The 19,720-nt window shown below is 46.0% G+C and overlaps 1 protein-coding gene across 1 annotated transcript in view; it reads right to left on the reverse strand.

The window, feature by feature from the left end:
• SDC2 (syndecan 2) overlaps nt 1-19,720 on the reverse strand; it is a 129,119-nt gene that overhangs the window by 9,914 nt on the left and 99,485 nt on the right. Inside the window, exon 3 of the mRNA XM_045287291.1 lies at nt 7,882-7,993. Within this exon, the coding sequence (XP_045143226.1) occupies nt 7,882-7,993 (112 nt within the window). The remainder of the gene's footprint in view (nt 1-7,881; nt 7,994-19,720) is intronic.

A 19,720-nucleotide genomic window follows, 5' to 3' on the forward strand; every position in this document is an offset into this window, starting at 1 on the left:
ACCAGAATTGCTCTTCCTCATTTGCATACTGAATCTAACACTAAGTCCTCTTGATATTAACTTCTTAATATCCTCCATTCTAAGACTTGAACAAAGCCACCACCCCCTCCCCCCCAATGTCACCATGCACTACTTTAATTGCCTTCTTCCTAATAGCCCCTTTCAGTCCTCTAGCCACAAAGTGACCATGGCTCCAACGCTCTTGCTTAAAACACAACGTCTACTGCTCTTGGGATAAGAATGAAATGCTTCAACTTAGCTTTGCGTGCTCTTTCCAGCTTCCGTGAGCATCATTTTCTCTGTTGTTCTCTAATCATGGTCCCCTGATACTTCTGCTGAAAGCCCTAACCTAGGAAATCCCAAACTTGCCTTGGGACTGTAGCACAAAGGTCAAATACGGAGAAGACCTCTTTTGACCTTATGTGAGGTCAAACACCTTTTTAAAGCGCCCCCCCCTTTTAAAAACACTGCTTTTTTTGGCCTAATGGCATTTATCATGACCTTTGTAGTTATGTGTTCATTTGTGTAACTATTCACTGAAGATCCCTCCCACTAGCCAAGTGATGGAAAACTTAGATGTAATCAAACATCTTGAGGGAATGAGTCATTGGGCTTGGGAGCAGAGAACCAGTCTTGGGGGCACGCCAGGATCAACTGGCAGAATAGGGTCCACAAAGACAACGTTCTATATCCTACTTAGGGAGGAGCGGTTAGAGTCTTCAAAGCTCATGAGCATTTAATGCGCAGCTACTGGTCCTCCTTGGCCCGAGGAAAGAAGGGTGAAGAAAACTGCAAGACTCATGGAAGCAATGAGTCCAGTGACTGATTGACCACGTGACTATTAGTATCCACAATTCTGAGACTAGAGGAGCTAATAGGTGCTCAGCTACCACTACTAACTGCTCTTAAAGGGTTCATGTTGGAAGGTCGTATCAGAACGACTAGAAGAAAAATGGGGAACAAACTTAAAATCATAAAAAAAAGACCAGGTCTACTGGTCAGACTTGTGGAATTCCAGAAACTTGGCCCTTCGTCACCCTGCAAATGTGAAAATGTGCTTTTCTCTAAGACTCAATTTTCAGCCCAACAATAGACAGGTCTATATGGGGAACAATGACACTAGGGAGGTAGCACACCTTATAATATACTCACTACATAGAGAATAATGACACTGTATATTAATAAATCCAGGATTTGGTAGTCAAAACAAACAAACAGCACTGATGCGGGTCTTCAGTTCTATAATTTTGGCCAAGTAACATTTGAGTGTCCATTGCCTCATCTGTCAAATGGGAATAACAACTGGCCCTTTGAGTCTCAAATGTAACCTACATTGAAATGAAGTATAAAGAGCCATATAGATGAGTCATTTTCTTAGAGGCTAATATTTCAATGAGAAATAACATATGTCAACTAAGGATTTGCAAGCCCACCTTGTTCACAATAGTTACAAACAGGAGCCATCATCACACTATGGGTGGGCAGCATGTGTTGTGATCGCAAATAAATTTGTAAAGTAGAAAATCCTCTTGCAAAGTGGCTCGTCCTCCTGCCTTAAGATATATATTTTAAAAAATCAGTCCATTTGTCCAAACAGGAAACCTCGGAACCCCTTCATTACCTCTTCCTCATCTGACTTTTGGTTCACGTTGTTCTTTCTGCCTGACGTATCCTACTTCAGAGCCTGTTCCCATCTGGTGATAGGGCCAGTGTGCAGCTATCTTACCTAGTTCTCTGCTTTAACTTGTTAGCTACACTACCTGTGGGACACCCAACTCATGGATGGTGTCGCTAGATAGAGCTTGAGGTTCCTTCAAGACCTGCTTAGCCACACTGCTGGTGTATATATCGCTTGAGACTGGGGAATGTCGGGTCCTGTCATCTGGCTATTGGTGACCTCCCTGCCGTTTGCTGCCTGTGGCCAGACTGCCTGTGTTGCTCTACGGAAGACTCAGCTGTCTGCTTCCTTGACCTTGGACCCAGCAGCTCTTGTGAGTTGAAGAACTTCCAGTATATTAATTGTTTCACGGAAGTGAGTTGAACTAAGCTCTCTGGAGTAATTAGCTGTTACATTCCTTCGTGCTGTACATATCTATCCTTACACACATATATATAAAATCATAAGTGTCTTGGTTTTGTTTCTCTAGAAAACCCTGTCTAACACACCTTTTATCTTCTCATTGTCCAATACATTTTTCATTTTTTGACAAGATAGTTCCACTCTCCAAAAATTCTTTTGTACTCTTAGAATATCCTTCTCATAGCATCCAGTTCTTGTTTAATAGTTAAAACATCTTCTCTGAGTTTTTCTGTAAAGTTCCTCTCCTTGTAAGTCTCCCTGCTCCCCAATTTCCGGTCTCCAGCTTTCCCACTTTGGAGCTCTCGTGGCACAGTGCGTAATTGTGAAGCCATCAGTTCAAACCCACCAGCTGCTCCATGTGAGAAAGATGAGGCTATCTGCGCCTGTAAAGATTGACAGTCTTGAGAACCCCAAGGGGCAATTCTACTCCATCCTTTAAGGTCACTATGAGTTGGAATCAATTAGACGGCAGTGGATTTTTTAGTATTTTTCCCATATAACTTTTTTTTATAAATGTCAATATATAAGAGGGAAATATGGAAAAGCTAACTAGAAGTTCTGAGCACAGTTTTGTCAAACATCAGTTAAGATAAAGCTGTGTTTTGTTGGAGAACTCTCACGGCAACCCTCTCTCTCTCAGCCATTCTCTTGAGTAAATCCTGTTCCCTAGAGAGTCTTCTCTTGATCCCCAGAAGGTAAATACCAGCGTGTCAATGTTCTGGGAACTGATTGGGAGAAAACAAGGATGGGTATCTCAGCATTAAACAACATCTTTATCTAAACACCTATTGTCTTTGTTTTCAATATGGTAACCTCAGCCCCATCTGAGATGGTACTCTGTAATCCAGAGAATCTCTACATATCCTTTCCAGATAATAGACTCTCACTTTCTGAAGTTAAGGAACATCAGTTCATTTCTTTACTATATGGTAGAAGGAAAACATATGACAGTATAATTGTTCCTTACACATTTTTTACACACATTTACCCTCTGGTGCTACCAATTCCCTAGTCCCAAGGTCAGCAGTTCTCAACCTGTGGGTGGCAACCCCTTTGGGAGTCGAAGGATCCTTTCACAGGGGTTGCCTAAGACCATGGCAAAACACATATTTCTGATGGGTTTTAGGAACCGAGACACCGCTCCTCTATCCGTCTCCAGGCGGGTCCACCCACATGCAGATACGCCCACTTACTGTTAACTATGCTATACCATGCTTCAAGATAAAATTTCATTTATTTGTCATTAGAAATAAATATTTCACAATATATAATTACATATTGTTTTATGATTAATCACTATGCTTTAATTATGTTTAATTTGTAACAATGAAAATACATCCTGCATATCAGATATTTACATGACAATTCATAAACAGTAGCAAAATGAAAGTGATGAAGTAGCAACGAAAATAATGTTATGGTTGGGGGGGTGGGGCGTGGTCCCCACCACATGAGGAACTGTATGAAAGGGTGGCGGTCTGAGGAAGGTGGAGAACCACTGCCCAAGGTGATTCAGCTGTGTTCATTAGGTTGCGTCTGGCTCCTCAGTCCTGTCATGATCTCCCAACCCTCTTACTTCTACCTCACAGCTTGTAGAACTTTGTGGTTTAGGGCTATGATCTACTTGGTCAGTAAGTAGTTTGAAACTATCAGCCCCTCCAAGGGAGAAAGACTTGGCTTTCTACTCCCATAGAGAGACAGTGTCCGATACTCAGGGGCAGGGTGGCTGTGAGGTAGCATCCACTTGACAGCAGTGAGTTTGGTGTTTGAGTTGTTTAATGTTTTGTCAGGAAGGTGCAGTCCCTGGAGAAGGACATCATGCGTAGCCAACCAAAATAGCAGAGCAGTCAAAAAGTGGAAGACCTTTGACAAGATGGATTGGCACCGTGTCTGCATCGGTGGGCTCACAGCGAAGAGCAATTCTGAGGCTGGCACAGGACTGGGCAGCGTTGCCTTCTACTGTGCATGGGGTTGCTAGGAGTCAGAGATGGCTCAACGGCACCTCACCACAAAATAACAACTCTTGTTTGTCCTTAAGAATTTATCACCTCATTTTTCCATGCCCTCCTCGCTCCCCCCTCCCTCATGAGCCCTTGATAGTTTATAAATTGGTATTTTGTCATATCTTGCCCTGTCCGACGTCTCCCGTCACCCACTTTTCGGTTGTCTGTCCCCCAGGGAGGAGGGGGAAAATGAGGACCTAATGTCGGGGGTTTAAGTGGAGAGAAAATGTTTTGAGAATGATGGACAAATGCGCTTTACACAATTGATGTGTGTATGTATTGCGATAACAGTTGTATGAGCCCCTAAGAAAATGTTTAAAAAAAAAAAGAATTGATAACCAATTCCTTTACTGTTGACTTAGTGGGGTGTTAGAAGGTCTGCGCGTGCAATCTGACATCTTTAATCAAAGGCCTGAAAATCCCTCTTGAGTATTTGCTGTTCGGCCATGTTCTCAGTCTGGCTCCCGTCACATTGTATTTGGTATGGACAGGTACCAAATGTTCTCGGGACACAAAGATGACAGACACTCAGTCCCTACCCTTTAGGGACTAAGTTTCTGGTGAGAAAAATATAAAAATGAGGAAAAAGCATTGCAGCAGGGAATGAAAAACACTGTTTTCCCTCTCATTTTAGATCTGGTTCACCATACACGCCTATCAAATGTTAACCGAGTGGCCGGAGGCATTCATTTCGCTAATACTCACACTGAGTCCGCCTGTGTGATGGGCTCCATCTCCCTGACTCTGAAGCACGTTCTGAGCCTTTAGCCATTTTCCCTGCAGTCTCTCTGATTTTTTACTGGCCAACTTGATGGGAGCTGGGCTGACAGTACTCTGGCCCCAGCTCTGCCTCTATAGGATACAGCATCAGCTAGGCAGGGCCTTTTCATAGAGTTTAGGTCACAAAAGCATAGGATAGCAATGGGTTGCAAGAGAACACTCTCCGGCCTGATACCCCGGTCTCTATTCCAGCTTTATGGAGTGGTTACAAGTTGGGCTGCAATCCCCATTGTCAGCAGTTCAAACTACCAGCAGCTTCTCGGGACAAAGACTGGGCACAGTGGGAGAGTCTTGGGAACTGAGAAAGTTAAAGTTTATTGTGCTAACCTGGCCGAAAAACACATATGGGGTTAATTGAAGGGCAGAGAGATAAATAGCTCGGTGTGAGCCTCGCCTTTTGAGTTCTCAGGTCTCCTGCTTTCTGATGGTCAGACCAGGGTGCAGCTGCCTTAGCCAGTTCCCTGCTTCAGCTGGCAAGGCTCACTTCCTGCAAGACATCCCTGTGGAGAAGCCACATGGAACTACCCCGATGCAGCCCTGGGTGCTGGAGCAGCCGTGTGGAGACCCCTGCCAGCGCTGAAATGCTTACACGTTCACTGACTTGGCTGTCCTCCTGCAGTCAGCATCATTGCATCTGTTTTGTGAGATGGAGGAAGACTTTGTGGATTGGTGTTGGACATATGGGCTAATGTTGGACTTGTGGGCTTGGGCAGCACTGGGTTGGGATGTTTTCTTGATGTGCACTTAACTTTTTATATAAAACTCTCTCTTATACATGAGTTTCTGTGGATTTGTTTTTTTAATGTACCCAGACTAACACAGGTCACTATGAGTCAGCATTGACTTGATGGCTCAGTTTGTTTTCCTTTAATCTGGGGGCTAGGACAAGGTACTTAACTTCTTTGTGCCTCCATTTGTCTCAAGTGATAAATGGAGGTGATAACAGAACTTATTCTTACAGGATGTTAGAAGGATGGTACCCACTAGACAGTAAATGCTTCACAAACTTTAGTTAACAACTAGGAATGCTCTTGGACAGTCCAAGGGCATTCCCAAAGTCAAGAACAATACTCTGTCACTTCTTTGCATCGAGGATAAAGCTGGGGCAGAAGTAGTGCAGAACCATGCATAAGCCTCAAGTTGGTCTAGCGAATTAGTGGCTAAGAATTTCAAATGCGCCCTTCCAACCCTCATTTCTCTGGATGGGGGTAGAATACTGGGGAGTATGCACCTGCTCCCTGTACATTAAACTTAAGAACGATCTTGGCAGAAGTCATCAAGGTGACTTGCACAACCCTCCAGAGGTGCTGCTCTCCCAACGCTTGCATTCCAACATCTGTGAAACGGGGACAAAAGGGCCCATCGTTTTTGTTTCCTGGGATGTTCTGACGTTGACAATTACAAAGCAATTTTGAGCTGCTAGCAGGGAGAAAAGAGCGAAAGATATTAATAGAGTTGTGGGCTATGGAGAACAACTCTTTTCACACTCATTCTGCGTGCGCGATATATATCACTCTCCCAAGAATAACAAGGGCTATTTTTACATTAGGGCTGCATTGTAAGCTCATTGTTACTGGGTCAGCTACCCGCCTCTTGTCTTTCTCAGAGATGCTGGTTCCCAACTGAAAACACTCATGTTTGTAGATCTAGAGATCTACCAAAGACACAATGGACTTCAATTTGTTTCTGGATCGTGCTGAAGCCCAGGACAATCTGATCATCAGAAACCAACCCTGTTTATACATTCAGCATAACCTTCCACATCTGGTACATCAACAATGCAAACCCTAAGCAAGAAAAGTTCCTGAGTAAAACCTTCCTAGCATCCTGTTGACCACAAATTCCTGAGTTTGACCATCTCTTAAGTACATACACAAGCTCTTTCTCTCGCTCAGCTTCTCAGAGGCCTTTCCTGACACAGCAGACACACTTACCAGGTAGAGCAGGTTGCAAGGATGGCTACACCCTTTCATTCCTCATTGTACACACATCTTCCATAACCTGTTTCTGTGTCTCATTCCATTAAGAGGTGGAGTCGAGGCCGGCCCTTTGACTTGCTTTGGCCAATAGAATGTAACAGAAGCGATGATGTGCTAGTGTCAGACCAGGTGTCAAGAGGTTTTGAATACTTCTGCTTGCTCTCTCGGGATCTCTACTCCAAGGGACAAATGATTGGCCTGCTGTGTGATGGCCATGATGGGGACAAGAGCCCAGATGCCCTAGCATTATGACAGAGACAAACCTGCAGTGGGTCCCTGTAGGGAAGGCCCACTGAGCCCAGCCTTAACTGGCAAGCTACAGTATGATTGAAATAAATGGTCACTGCTGAAAGTTGCTAACTATTGGGGGGCATTCTGAGGCAGCATTACTGAAGTCGTGGTTGATACACTACTGGAGCTGGGGACATCGCTAGTGATATCTTTTGGAACAACACTGAAGAACGAGGAGGGTAACTGCACTGGCTCTCGTGCGTGACCTCTAACAAGGAAACTCGTGTTTTATGAAACGAGTGCTCCAGGGACTTCTTTAGGGGTGGTGTCTGTGACACAAATTGGCAGACATAACAATGACATTGAAGGCAAATGTCAAAGAGCACTGACTCACTTCCAAGCACCAATCCTGAAGAGCTTCAGATGTGTCAGCTCCTTGGATCCTGACAACAACCCAACACTGTGGGGCCGGTGACCACCCTCTGACAGATGAGCCCACGGCCCAGCTCAGTTATACATTCCCCACCATCTCATGGGGCTTAAGTGGTGAAGCAGAGATCTGTTCCCCAAGTCTGCCTCTGACTCCCTAGGCTGATGCGGTTAATCACTGGGCATCCTATCTGTCTCCCGGAGGAAATTCCAGTAAAGTATATACCCCTTGACAAGATGGACCAACACAGTGGCTACAAGAGCGGGCTCAGACATAAGAACAATTGTGAGGGCAGCGCAGGACGTCGGGTCACTTTGAGCGGCACCTAACAACCCCATGTGTGTGGGCACCCACGTGCTCAGGAGCAGAGCGCCTCACCCGAGCCCGAGGCAGAAGCATAGTCGTCGTCGTCAATAGGGTACACTCCTGAAGCTTCTTCCATGGAGCTGTTGTCCAGGTACATGTCTTTGTCAGACGTCAGCTCTGCTCTCTGAGGAAAGAAAGAGACACGATTCAGGATGCTAAGTGACGGCCAACCACGTCGCAGTGACTAACCCACACTTCTGCTCTGAGTGCCCACGTCTGGTCCCTTGTTTCCTCAGGACTCCCTGCCAGCATGAAGTGAGCCAAGGGCTGACCACCAACGCTTGCCCTCCAGGAAGCCTAGACTGTACTGAGAGTCTAACCTAACAGGCAATTCACCTGGCATGACCTTGTTTTATACAGCCTAGTACACCTGACTATAATTCCCTCCCCACCACCACTCCCAGTACTCATGATAAATCATATCAAACATTCTCTCTGTCACAGAGTCACTGTGAAGTTCCCTTACTGGGAATGCTATCCAACATTCAAGTCCCTCTGCCATTTCCCAGGAGAGGATGCTGGTTGTCTCCACTCTCCTAAAGGGAAGTGTCCCTCTGTAACTTCTCATAAGCTGAAATGGCATACGGCAAAGCTGCAGCTACATCAGATCACATGGGAACAATTTTTGAGTGTTCCCAGACCCCCAAACATCACCCACCAAACCACGCCAAATAACACATAGCACCTAAAAAAACACTAACATTTAGTGTCCATGGCCATCGCTCAAGCTGTGGCGGTGGCTGGAGGCTGACATACTGAGTATGGTTTCCGGGGCAGGAGCCGAGCGATGCACCTCACTGCTGGGGCATACACTGCCTCTTCGGGGGCTCGCTGCAAAATCAACGCCTCACGGGAGTTTTCCCTGTTTTCCTGAGATCAAAACTCCTCTTTGTATTTCTTTTGGTTCACGAAAAAGCTACTAACATAGGTTTTTCAGGCAAGCTGGGTGACATAAACCAACGTTCCCAAGTGGAGACACTTGTGCCTACAAAGGTACCATGTGTTGGCTCAGGGAGGTCCTTTGTACTCCCATAAAGAGATTGTGTCGGACACCCTTGGGGGCAAGTAGCGCTCATTATTGTTGAATATTGCTCAGCAGGCATTCTCCATACATCAAGGCTCCCTGGTTGCATAGTGACTACGCATTGAGCCGCTCACTCTAAGGTCTGCAGTTCGAAACCACCAGCCGCGCCTCGGGAGAAAGAGGAGACGCGATGCTCCCATCCTGAGTTGCAGTCCCAGCAATGGGGCAGGGGCAGTTCTAGCCTATCGTCTGGGGAGAAGCTGGCATTGACTCGATGGTCATGAGTACACACACACACACACACACACACACACACACACACACACACACTCCCTTCCTCTGCTGGCTTTCCTTAGCTTTCCTCTTCAATTAAACTTCCTAAGCGTCACTTTGACTTGGACTGTCCCAGGAACGCAGGCAGGTCCAGTCCTCAGACACAGTACCACGTTATACTCTCAGGTTTCAGGGGCTGCCTAGAGAGGCCCAGCTATTTTAACCTGATCCCACATTCCTCACGGGGCTTCAGTGCCAGCTGACAGAAAAGTATGGGAACCCATTCTGTGTGAGCGATCACACTGGGCGATTCTGAGGACTGAAACCTGAGGGATTAGTTTCCCAATGGCCTGGCTTTCAGGCATCAAGTAACAAGCTGAGCCAAGAGCGTGCTGGAACATTCTGCCGGGACAGTTGGAGCTTAACTCTGGAATCAAAGTCAGTCCTGCGTGACACCCTGTCCCAAGGCTCTCACCACTCCAAGTTTTAATTCCCAGAGCTTCACGAAGCGAATCGGGGACCATGTGTTCCACACTCTCTGACCAAACTCTTTCCAGTGGCTGTAGAATCAATTCTGACTCATGGCCACCCCGAGTGGCGTTCCATAGGCATGACCTTTCCAAAGTAGACAGGCCTTTCTTTCTTCTGAGCAGTTCAAACCACCAACCTTTCAGTTGGACTGCTGGTGGCACCCAAGGGCTCCATATCATCAACCCAACTGCTTCCTTGACTCACTGCAACTTCGAAGCCAAGACTGGCTCTCATCCATCTTTAATAATGCTTCCCTCTCCCCCATATCAGTACCATGCATTCAGTAACCAAATTCCAAATCAAACCTACTTAGGGCAATTCCAACACATGGCGACCCTATATAATATTTCTGAGGCTGTAAACCCTTGCAGGAGTAGGAAGCTTTATCACTCTCCTAAGGAGCAGCTGGTAGATTTGATTCTCTCACCTTGTGGTTAGCAATTCAATGTTAACCCACCAGATTTAAAACAGCTCCCTCCAGTTTCAAGATCTTTGTATCTTCATGAGAGTCCATAACCTCATAATTCTCCCTCGGAGTGACTGGTGGTTTTGAACTGCTGGCCTCATGATTAGCAACCCAATTCATTACCCATTATGCCACCAGAGTTCCTGCTTCCACTTAAAAGCCACACTTGGTCCCACTTGCATTAGACTTTATTAAAGATGACCGTCTCAAATCCCATCTACTACAAAACAAGGCTTGACTTCTCTCCCTACCCCTAATTTTGTAGTATACAAATGGTTTAAGCCAGAACGTCTTGTTATTTTTCATTGTTTTGTGTGCCTTCATCATGTCCCTCGACATAGCACAACTTGCTGCGGCCAGGTCTTGAAGGTAACTCTCTCTGCCTGGCTCCAAGAAGTTGACATGCTACAGGGACAGGATCGATATCTGCCAACTGAGATGACCGAAACAAAGTGGCCTTCGACTTCAGCCTCAGAGTTAACACGTGTACAAGACCCCCAGAATCCCCACAGTTAAACATTTCTAAATATTAAGCCCAGAGATCACCCACCCCACATCTCCTGCACCGTGCATTGTGTCTGCTTCAGTGACCTAATGTCTTAAAAGCAACTGAAAGAGTTTTTTTCACATATGGAAAAACCTGTTCTGTTCTACCACTGAGTGGCTTCGTTTCCCCCTTGGCACTGACGGAGGACTTTGAGGAGGCAGGGGTATAACTAAGACATTTAATCCCTATGTGTAAATTGAATTTCTTTTCATGAGATGACCCAGTTGTCCAGACTTGACATAGCGCTCACACTCACATGCAGATGGGCCAACAATGTCTCTCAAAGAATTCTGGCCCCCTGGCAGTTCCACTGCACAGGACAGCCTGACAACTGGCTGATGCCCCAGGGTAATTGGCTCCTGAGGAAGGCAATGTCAGACCTGAGAGACAGTGGTGTGTCTGGAAGCTACTTTGCCCTTGGTTGCCTGGGACCTGCAGGGTGCTCCTGGGGGGTGTGGGCTGACAGAGTTTTGATGTGTTTGCATCAAGAGTTAAAAGCATGTGTTTTTCTGTCATTCAATGTGGCACAAGTTGTTTTGACATCAAACTAAAAGTTACCTCCCACTCGGATTTCAGGGGCACAAAAGCACACTGGCCCACGTGTGGCTGGAAGCGATGCCCCTGGTGTTTCAAGTCCCAGCAGGGTCACCATGGTGGAACGCATTCAGTGGAACTGGCAGGCTAAGACGGACTGAAAAGAAAAGCCGTACAGATCTACTTATAAAAATTCGCTCATGGAACCCTTATGGATCACAACACAATAGTGTCCAATATGGAGCTGGAAGACGAGTCTCCTTGGAAGGCACCCAGGGACTCAAGCACGCCGCGTAAACGAGACTGGCCGGAGGCTAGGCAGCTCTGTTTTGTTGTGTGGGAACCAACTCGGTGACAACTAACAACAAAGTCCACTGCAGGAAATACCACTTTCTTCCACAGAGCCCACTTACTGAGGAGAGTCCTTTTCCCTCCGTAGCCATCGATGCTCAAGAAATACCCCTACTGTCTTTCCCTTAAAAAGAAAGAAAAGAAGCTCCCCGGAGATGATGAATTTCCTTTCGGAAGACAGCACCCTCTGTGCACAAAGGATTTTTGCACATCCATATACGGGGCCGGGTTGGCTGGTGGGGGAGGGGGAGACCGGGGGCCGGCGGATTATGTACCATCGTTCCCTGGTGACACACACATCTTTGGAGACTTATGAAAAGGGATCACCCATGACCACTGATTTTACATCTGAGCCAAATTAGGGCTGTCTCACGGAGCAGAAGCCCCCTGGCTGTATTCAGAGCATCCTCACTTGCTCCATGGGACTGGGCCACTGGCCAATAGGAGCTGAGAGGAAACATGCTAGAGGCTCAGGTCCAAAGTCCCAGCCAGTAACCCCATGGTGGGATTTCCTAAGTAGGCTGTTTAGCTTGGGGATGGCCATTTCTGCAAGGCAGTTCCAGTCCTGTTGGCCAACAGGGTCAGGGTACAAGCTGGATGGAAAACAAAGCTGGCCTCTCCGGACCTTTCCACCCCCTTTGCTGATGCAAGAGGTGAGCACAAGAGAACAAGGCAAGTTGGGGAGAGCAGCTAAGTACAGAGAGGAAGAAAGACAAGGCGCTGGCTTTATCCCCAGGGACCCAAACTGCCTCATTGCCATGGCTGCACTCAATCCCACAGGCGGTAGAGGTGGCTCTGGGAGAGCATTACTGCTTGTGTGAGACCCAGGTTCAATTCCTGACCAATGCGCCCCAAGCCCAGCCACAGCCTGCCTGTCCATGAAGCCTTAGGAGTGGCTATGACACCCGAGCAGGTTTCAGTGGATCTTTGGGACTAAGACATCTCAGAAAGATCTGGTGATCTACTCCTAAAAACGAGTCAATGGAAAACCCTATGGGTCCCAGTGGTCCGATCCTTTTGTGCATGGCTTGTCGTGACCAGGGGCCAATACAACAGAAGCAATCAACAAGAATCATCTAAACTCCTAGTAGAAACCGGGCATCTGACTTAGCTTTGCATTCCCACAAAGCGTGAAGACAGGCAAGGTGCACATGGCAAAAACCAAACCCAAACCCAAACTCGTTGTCATTGAGGCGATGTCGACTCACAGTGACCCTGAAAGACGATGCAGAACTGCCCCGGGAGTTTCTGAGGCTGTACCTATTTCCAGGAGCAGAAAGACCCTTCCTTCTCCCATGAGTGAACAGCTGACCTAGCAGTGAAGAGCCCGGTGAATAACTACCACAACACCAGGGATTCCACGATCTGTTCATGCCATTTTCCACAAGCGTTTGGAAACCCTCCTTGTTTTTTGTTTGTTTGTTGGGTGTTTTTTTTTGTGTGTTTTTTGCCAACTCTATCCCTCCTTCTCTTATCCCACTACTTCAACAATCTTATCATGTTGGGCCGGAACCATTACAAAGGTCTCCATACTTGGTGCCTTTACCCCAACTCATTGCCTTTGAATCAATTCTCAACGGTCCTTCCAGAAGGACAGTCCTTAGACTCAAAAGCATTAATGTCTCATACAGTTATGGAGATTGTTAAGTCCCAAATCTATGAGTCAGGCATCAGGCTAAAGACTTCTGCTGATTCATGTGGCTGCAGGACTGATAACTCAAAATCAGCAGGTCAGCTGGAAGGCTGCTAGCTCACACCTCAAGAACCAGGGGTCAGAAGGCAACAAGTTAGCTGCAGGATAGAGAGAGGACGAACTTTGCCAGGATGTCCATCTATACTGGAAGCCAGCCAGGCTCTCAAGCAAGCCCTCCCTCCCTTTCAACCGATTGGCCACTCACATCAGATCACAACACGGAATGATTATAGATTGTCCGTCAAACCACTCGAAGTCATGGCCTGGACAAGTGGACGCATCACTTAATCCTCGCAGTCCTTGTCAACTTGGCACCTGTACACATCTCCTCAAAACATACATAACTTCTAAATAAAGAAAATTATAAAGTCATAAATAAGTCCAACCTGATACAGTTAACATGTCTACAACCCAAAATGCATCTTATGTCCCATGTACATTTTATATTCTGTAATAAGTAATGGCATAAAGGAGATAAGACAAAGCTATCTGTTAGACACACAAACACACACACATAAAACGAAATACTGAAACAATTAAACAGTTCTGGTTTTTCACACACTTGGAGCTCATATTTACAACTACATTCTTCCACCACCCATCCCTGCATTCCCTTTGTCTTCATGAACCCCTCAGCTTGTTGTGTCCCTCTACCAGGTGTGGTAATCTAAATCTTCATCGCTGAAGGGTCTGGGCCATTAGCAGTCAGGGTGGAATTGGGCTGCTGTACTTTTCCATTGGCTTTAATCACAGAGCATGGTAGTTCTAAGAGACATCCTACCAGATCATCTATGTTCCAGACATACATACCCATTTGGACCTCCATTATGTAATAGTAATCTGGTTTCCCCTGGAGAGTCAGGATCAGTCACATCAGTCAATACAGTAGCTTCTTCTTTGTCTTTTGGCCCAGAGACATAAGGAACCTCAAGTGGTACGGAGACATTGTTAACTTCCAATTCAGTAGAATTGGGGCTGAAGCACCTGGTAGGAGTATTCCTCCCTTTGGAACTAACGCCTTCAGGCTGGTAGGGCATAAGGTACAGGAAAAGGAAGCAAAGCAGTTGCAAGTAGGTTGCTAAGAATAATAGTAAGTGTTGCCACTCTCATTTCCACCTTTTTCCTGGACCCATGAGCCTTGGCTGTTGGAGAATAACGCTATATATTGGACAGTGTTTTAGAGGCTTATATGTCCTCCTATAAAACACAGGCCCAGTCCTGCAAGGTAGTTCCACGTCGCTGGAACAGTGTTTGTCTTGGGAAGGCCATTACACTACTCTATCAAGTCAGCTGCGTCAAGATGACTGGGTACCTGGTAAAATGAGTACCATGATCATAGGCCCACTGCCACACTTCATCTGCTATCCTATCGAAAATAAACAGCTAGTATGATGCTGCCTTAGGCTGAGGATCAAGATACATCCAGACTTAAATGCATATTAACTTTATGATGATTACAAAGTGCCAAATTGACTGTAATTTTAACTTATCTTTCCATAAGTGACTTAGTAAACTAGCTATGACTAGCTCACACACATGGAAATGAAATAATAATTAACTAAAAGAGGTCTCCGGTCCAGTCACTCAGAGATGATATACCTGACCTTAAGATGAACTTGAAAATTCTAGCCTAGGCCTAGGCCCAGAGGAAGGTATAATTTAAGATTCTGAATAGGCATTATAAGCACTAAGACAACTTTATTTCAAAAATGCAGACCAAGAGCAAGGTGGCAAATGTGGCTCATCACCACCCAGTGCAGTTGGTAGCTAAACTAACCTCCAGCAACTGTTCCTGATGCCTAATCCTGAGCCCTTTTTACTGCACCAAAACACCCCTGGCATGAAAGATATAGGAATCATTCAGCGTGAAACTCAAAAGGCTCTGTCAGGGCCATTCAGAATTTCTCATGTGACAATCATTTTGTGCTAAGCATTTTATACGCACTGGTTCATTTCATCTTCACAACACAATCGCAAACTCGGACAAAGGATGTGAGGCTTGCCCTAAGTCAACACAAATCCAGAGTGGAAAGTCAAGACTCGGGTCCAAATCTCTACTTCAGAGTCTGTGCTCACGGAGCACGCCCACCAAACTGAGTCTACCTTCTGTTCCTGGTTGACATCTAGTCCATTCCAACTACCTTGTGGTCGGATCCATCTTCCACAGAGCCACTGGCACTGGGGTGGGTGGTGGGGTGTTGAACCACCAATATTTAGGTTAGCCGTTGTTGTTAGATGCCACTTTAGTAATTCCGACCCATAGCGAGCCTGTGCACCACAGAAGGAAGCACTGTCCGGACCTGCTCACGTCCATTGCTTCAGCCAAGGTGTCAATCCGTCTCCATGAAGGTCTTCCTTTGTTTTCCATTTCCCTCCACTTTACCAAGCATGATGTCCTTCTCCCGGGGCTGGTGTTCCCCAACAACATGTCCACAGTCTGTAAGATGAAGTCTCACCATCCTGGCCTCGAGGGAGCACTCTGGCCGTACTTCTTCCAAGACAGATCTGGTTGTCCTTTGACAAGACCATGGCGCTTTTAATATTCTTCTGCAGCACCACAATTCAAATGCATCGATTCTGTTTTGGTCGTCCTTATTCAATGTCCAACTTTCACATGCATAGGAAGCAACGGAAAACCTCATGGCTTGGGTCAGGAGCACCTTAGTCCGCAAAGTAAAATCCTTGCCTTTCAGCCCTCTAAAAAGGTCTTGTGCAGCAGACTGACCCAATGCAACATGTCATAGTCAAGTGCAAAACCTGTTGTACCACCCAGGGGCCTGGGTCAGCCTCCTCTCCTTGTGTGTGTGAGAGAGGAGCTGCAACCAAGAACCTGGCTGACTCTAACAATTTTGAACTTGGTGACAATGGAAAGTTTCCCTCCAAATAAAGTGTGCACTGTGAGAGCTAGAATTTGGCTGGCTGCCCGTTTTTCCGGGTCTCCCAAGTTCCCCACCTCTGATCGGGGACAGTCACCCGGTTCTCTGTCACTGTTTAGTCAATGGTAGATTTCCAACCTGCTCAGGGGTTACAACTAGTGTTATAGGCCTCATAGATGGGAGGGGTTGGGGAGGATTGTACTGGGTTTAGAGATCTAGCTAATCTGTTTCTTCTCTGCCTAATCTGCTCTGCAGGTTCTTTATGTGGGAGACAGCCTTGCTGTAGTCAAACACAACAACTGATGCTCACTCTCTGTAGTGATACCTCCATCGCCAACAACCAGGCACCTCATCCAAAGTAAAGGTAACAGAGGGAAGACACTCTATTGCTGAGTATCTTCAGATTTGTTGCCCTTGAACGTATGCAATATGGCTGTATTAGCTGAGTTGATCAACATATACAGTTGTATTTACAAACACTTATCTGAAGGGTGTGTTTATGGAAAGCTATCTGGTACAACTGCTAAGTGGCATTTATATGCCAACTATCCATATCCATACGATGGAAAGTATCAAAGGGCTTCAACCACTGAGCCACCAGGTAGTCCCAACAAGCACACAGTAGAAACGGTCCAAACGGTTTTTCCAAAAGGTTAAACCCAAGCTTCAAATCAGTGGATGAAAGGAAGTAACTCTGGCTTCGAAAGAACTGAGTTACATGACATCTGGGACAGTCTCTGGTCTCTGAGCCAATCTCTTTCCAAGGGGCAAATGGAGTCCCGTCTTGTTGTTGTGACAAGGACTACCAGGAAAGGTTAAGGGTGACTTCAGGAGAAAACATCAATTCATTCAGAACATTTCCACAAACCAGACACCACATAGGATTTGGAGAACAATACAACGGTTGAAAAGCATTTTAAAGAGTAATATACTGAGTTCGTGTGCTGAATGGTAAAAGTACTCCTCTTTGCTTAGAAAGAACTGAACATACTTCAAAGCAAGTAGGATTTCCTGGCCAACAAATCACAAGTAAGAGCTTGGTTTACTAAGCGTTCAACACAGCATTTTTGAAAAAAGGTTATCTATTTACCAGAGGATTACTTGACTCATATAAATTTATATTTACAATTCAACATAATCAATATCACTTCTCAGAAAAGGTGGCTTGCTGTGTGTAGGTTCGTGTATCTGTTACTTGAAACAATGCTCAAGAGAGAGAGAGACTGCTTACTAATAAATGAATTAAGACGGTTGGTTTCTATAAAGACTTCAGGGAATACTTTTAGTGTTAAGATTAAAAGTATTTTAGAGGATGATTCCTGAAGTTCTGCCAGCCTCAATGACTCCAGAAAATCTGAATTACATGAGAATCTGAAAATCTGTTCTGTAATTTACCCCCCTTTTAATGAGGATGCTCCTCTAGAATCTTTGATTGAAACATTCAGCACTGGTAGCCAGGCACCATAAGCTTCTTCTGCTCGCACGGCAAAGCAGACTATTCATGGAAGACAATTAGACGGATGTTCCGTGTCCTCCTCCTATTTCCTGGGCAAATAAACAGAGAGACCTGTTCCTCGGGGTGTTCAATGGTCGGTGTAGGTCAGAAGTAGATCGGCAGGACTTTCTTTCAATGCACCCATGGGTGGACTTCAACCTCCAGCCTTTCTGCTAGCAGCCAAGGGCATTAACCAATCATTTGTACCACTCGGGAACTGCAGGACCCAAGTAGCCCAAGGCCATTTTCTGTCATCTAGAACTTGCCTGTGGCCCTGGTCACACAAGCTCATTGTGAGTACTGTCCTCTATCAATACTAATATCCCTGGCACATCACACACACTACAAGGCCCTGTGCCTCCCATCCTTCTGTTCTTGCAAGCCACCAGTTGTGAAGGACAGCCCTTAGTTGAAAGCAAGCTGAAAGAAATACTGGCATACATGTACTTTGGAACCTACAGAATCACAGAGGCCACTCATTAAATACAAAACAGCCTACTCCTGACAGAATTCTCACTCTCTGCCCTTCTGCAACTTTAAAAACTTGAACTCCAAAGATCCTACTAATTAAAATATTTCAAACAACCTGTTAAAAAAAAAACTCTCCCTGGAATTGCTTAATTGGTACTTAACAAAAAAACACTTTTCCATATCAGCTAGAAGGGCAAAAGTCACCAGGGGAGTCGATGGGGGGGAGGGGGTAGGCAGACCCCAAACCCCAAGAAGGACACAGGGGTGATTCTTCATTTTGTTTGTGGTAAAGGGTTCAGATACCTGACCCAGAACAAGAAAGGAAGAGACCTTTGTCTTGAATTAAACGTGTTGGCAATGAAAATAGTCTATGAAGCTATGGATATTGCAAGAGCGCCTGTGACGTTGAGTGGGGTCATGTTGCATATACATGACACACAAAAGGAAAATGCTCATTAGTTACAGATGTGCTCCAACTTGTGCCTGCTCCCTTTTTTGGAATACCAAGCGGTGGGGAGCGCATGAGGTTTGCCGCCATGCTGTGATAAGCACTGCTGCCTCTACCTCTCCCAAACGGGAATATTCGGTATTGATTTTCCTATCTTCAGACCACAGTTTAGACTGGAGTAAAAACAGTAGCTGTGTGAGCCTAACCTGCAAAGTTCAAGGGCTGGAGAGGGGTAGCATGCGTGGATTGTAACCAAAGTAACGGGATGCCATTTGGCATCCTGGTGTCCTTTGGCAGGAACAGGGTGGGGGGTTGGGGGGTGCGAGGATGATGTTTGGAATTTATTTCATCCCCAGAAGTGTTTTGTAAAAACTACCAAATGGAACAGACTCCAAGTCAAGCAGAGAAAACCAATGAATCTGGTTTAAATATAATAACTTGCTCTGAGGGTTTTTCAATTGCTCTAATTCTAGGCCCCAAGGTACAGCCACATACACTCTCCACTCTCTTCCAGGGCCGACAAACTGCTGCAGCAAGCAGGATGGGGAAATGGGTCCGAAGGGCACAGATCATGTACTTAGTGGCCACGCCAGCCACACTCACTCCAGCCGATGCAGGAACCAGGAACCCGGCTCTGTGGCCTGTCACAGACGATGGATGGGTGGTCCCTGGGTGGTGTAAAAGCTGTGGAGTGGACCATTACACTAAGTTCATATGCACCCAGAGGCACCACAGAATAAAGACCTGGCAATCTGCTTCCATCAAGATCACAGCCAAGAAGACCTTGTGCCACCCAGTTCTGCCCTGTAACACACAGGGCCACCAGGGTCTGAGGGGACCCAACTGCAACAGGGGTTGGTTGCTTTGAACTTGAATTGTGGCTGAATGCTAGACCATAGGACACAACTGCTGGCTCCCAAGAAGAAGCCTGACTAGTTGAAAGATGCCCATTGACAGAGATTGATACAATCCTGTGGGTAACCCATTTTGAGAGGCCCCAACATGTTTTTGTCTCATATCATCCGACATGTATCCCCTCAGAGATGATCCTGAGGAAAGCTTCTAAAAGGAAGGGGCGTTGTGGGTGTTTCCTGCATCTTGAAAGCAAAAGCATTGAAACCACCTGACTACCAACCCTAACA

Source organism: Echinops telfairi, unplaced genomic scaffold (genome assembly GCF_000313985.2).
Source record: "Echinops telfairi isolate 266 unplaced genomic scaffold, ASM31398v2 ScPeMD7_1;HRSCAF=3_0, whole genome shotgun sequence".
Classification (NCBI taxonomy): Eukaryota; Metazoa; Chordata; class Mammalia; order Afrosoricida; family Tenrecidae; genus Echinops; species Echinops telfairi.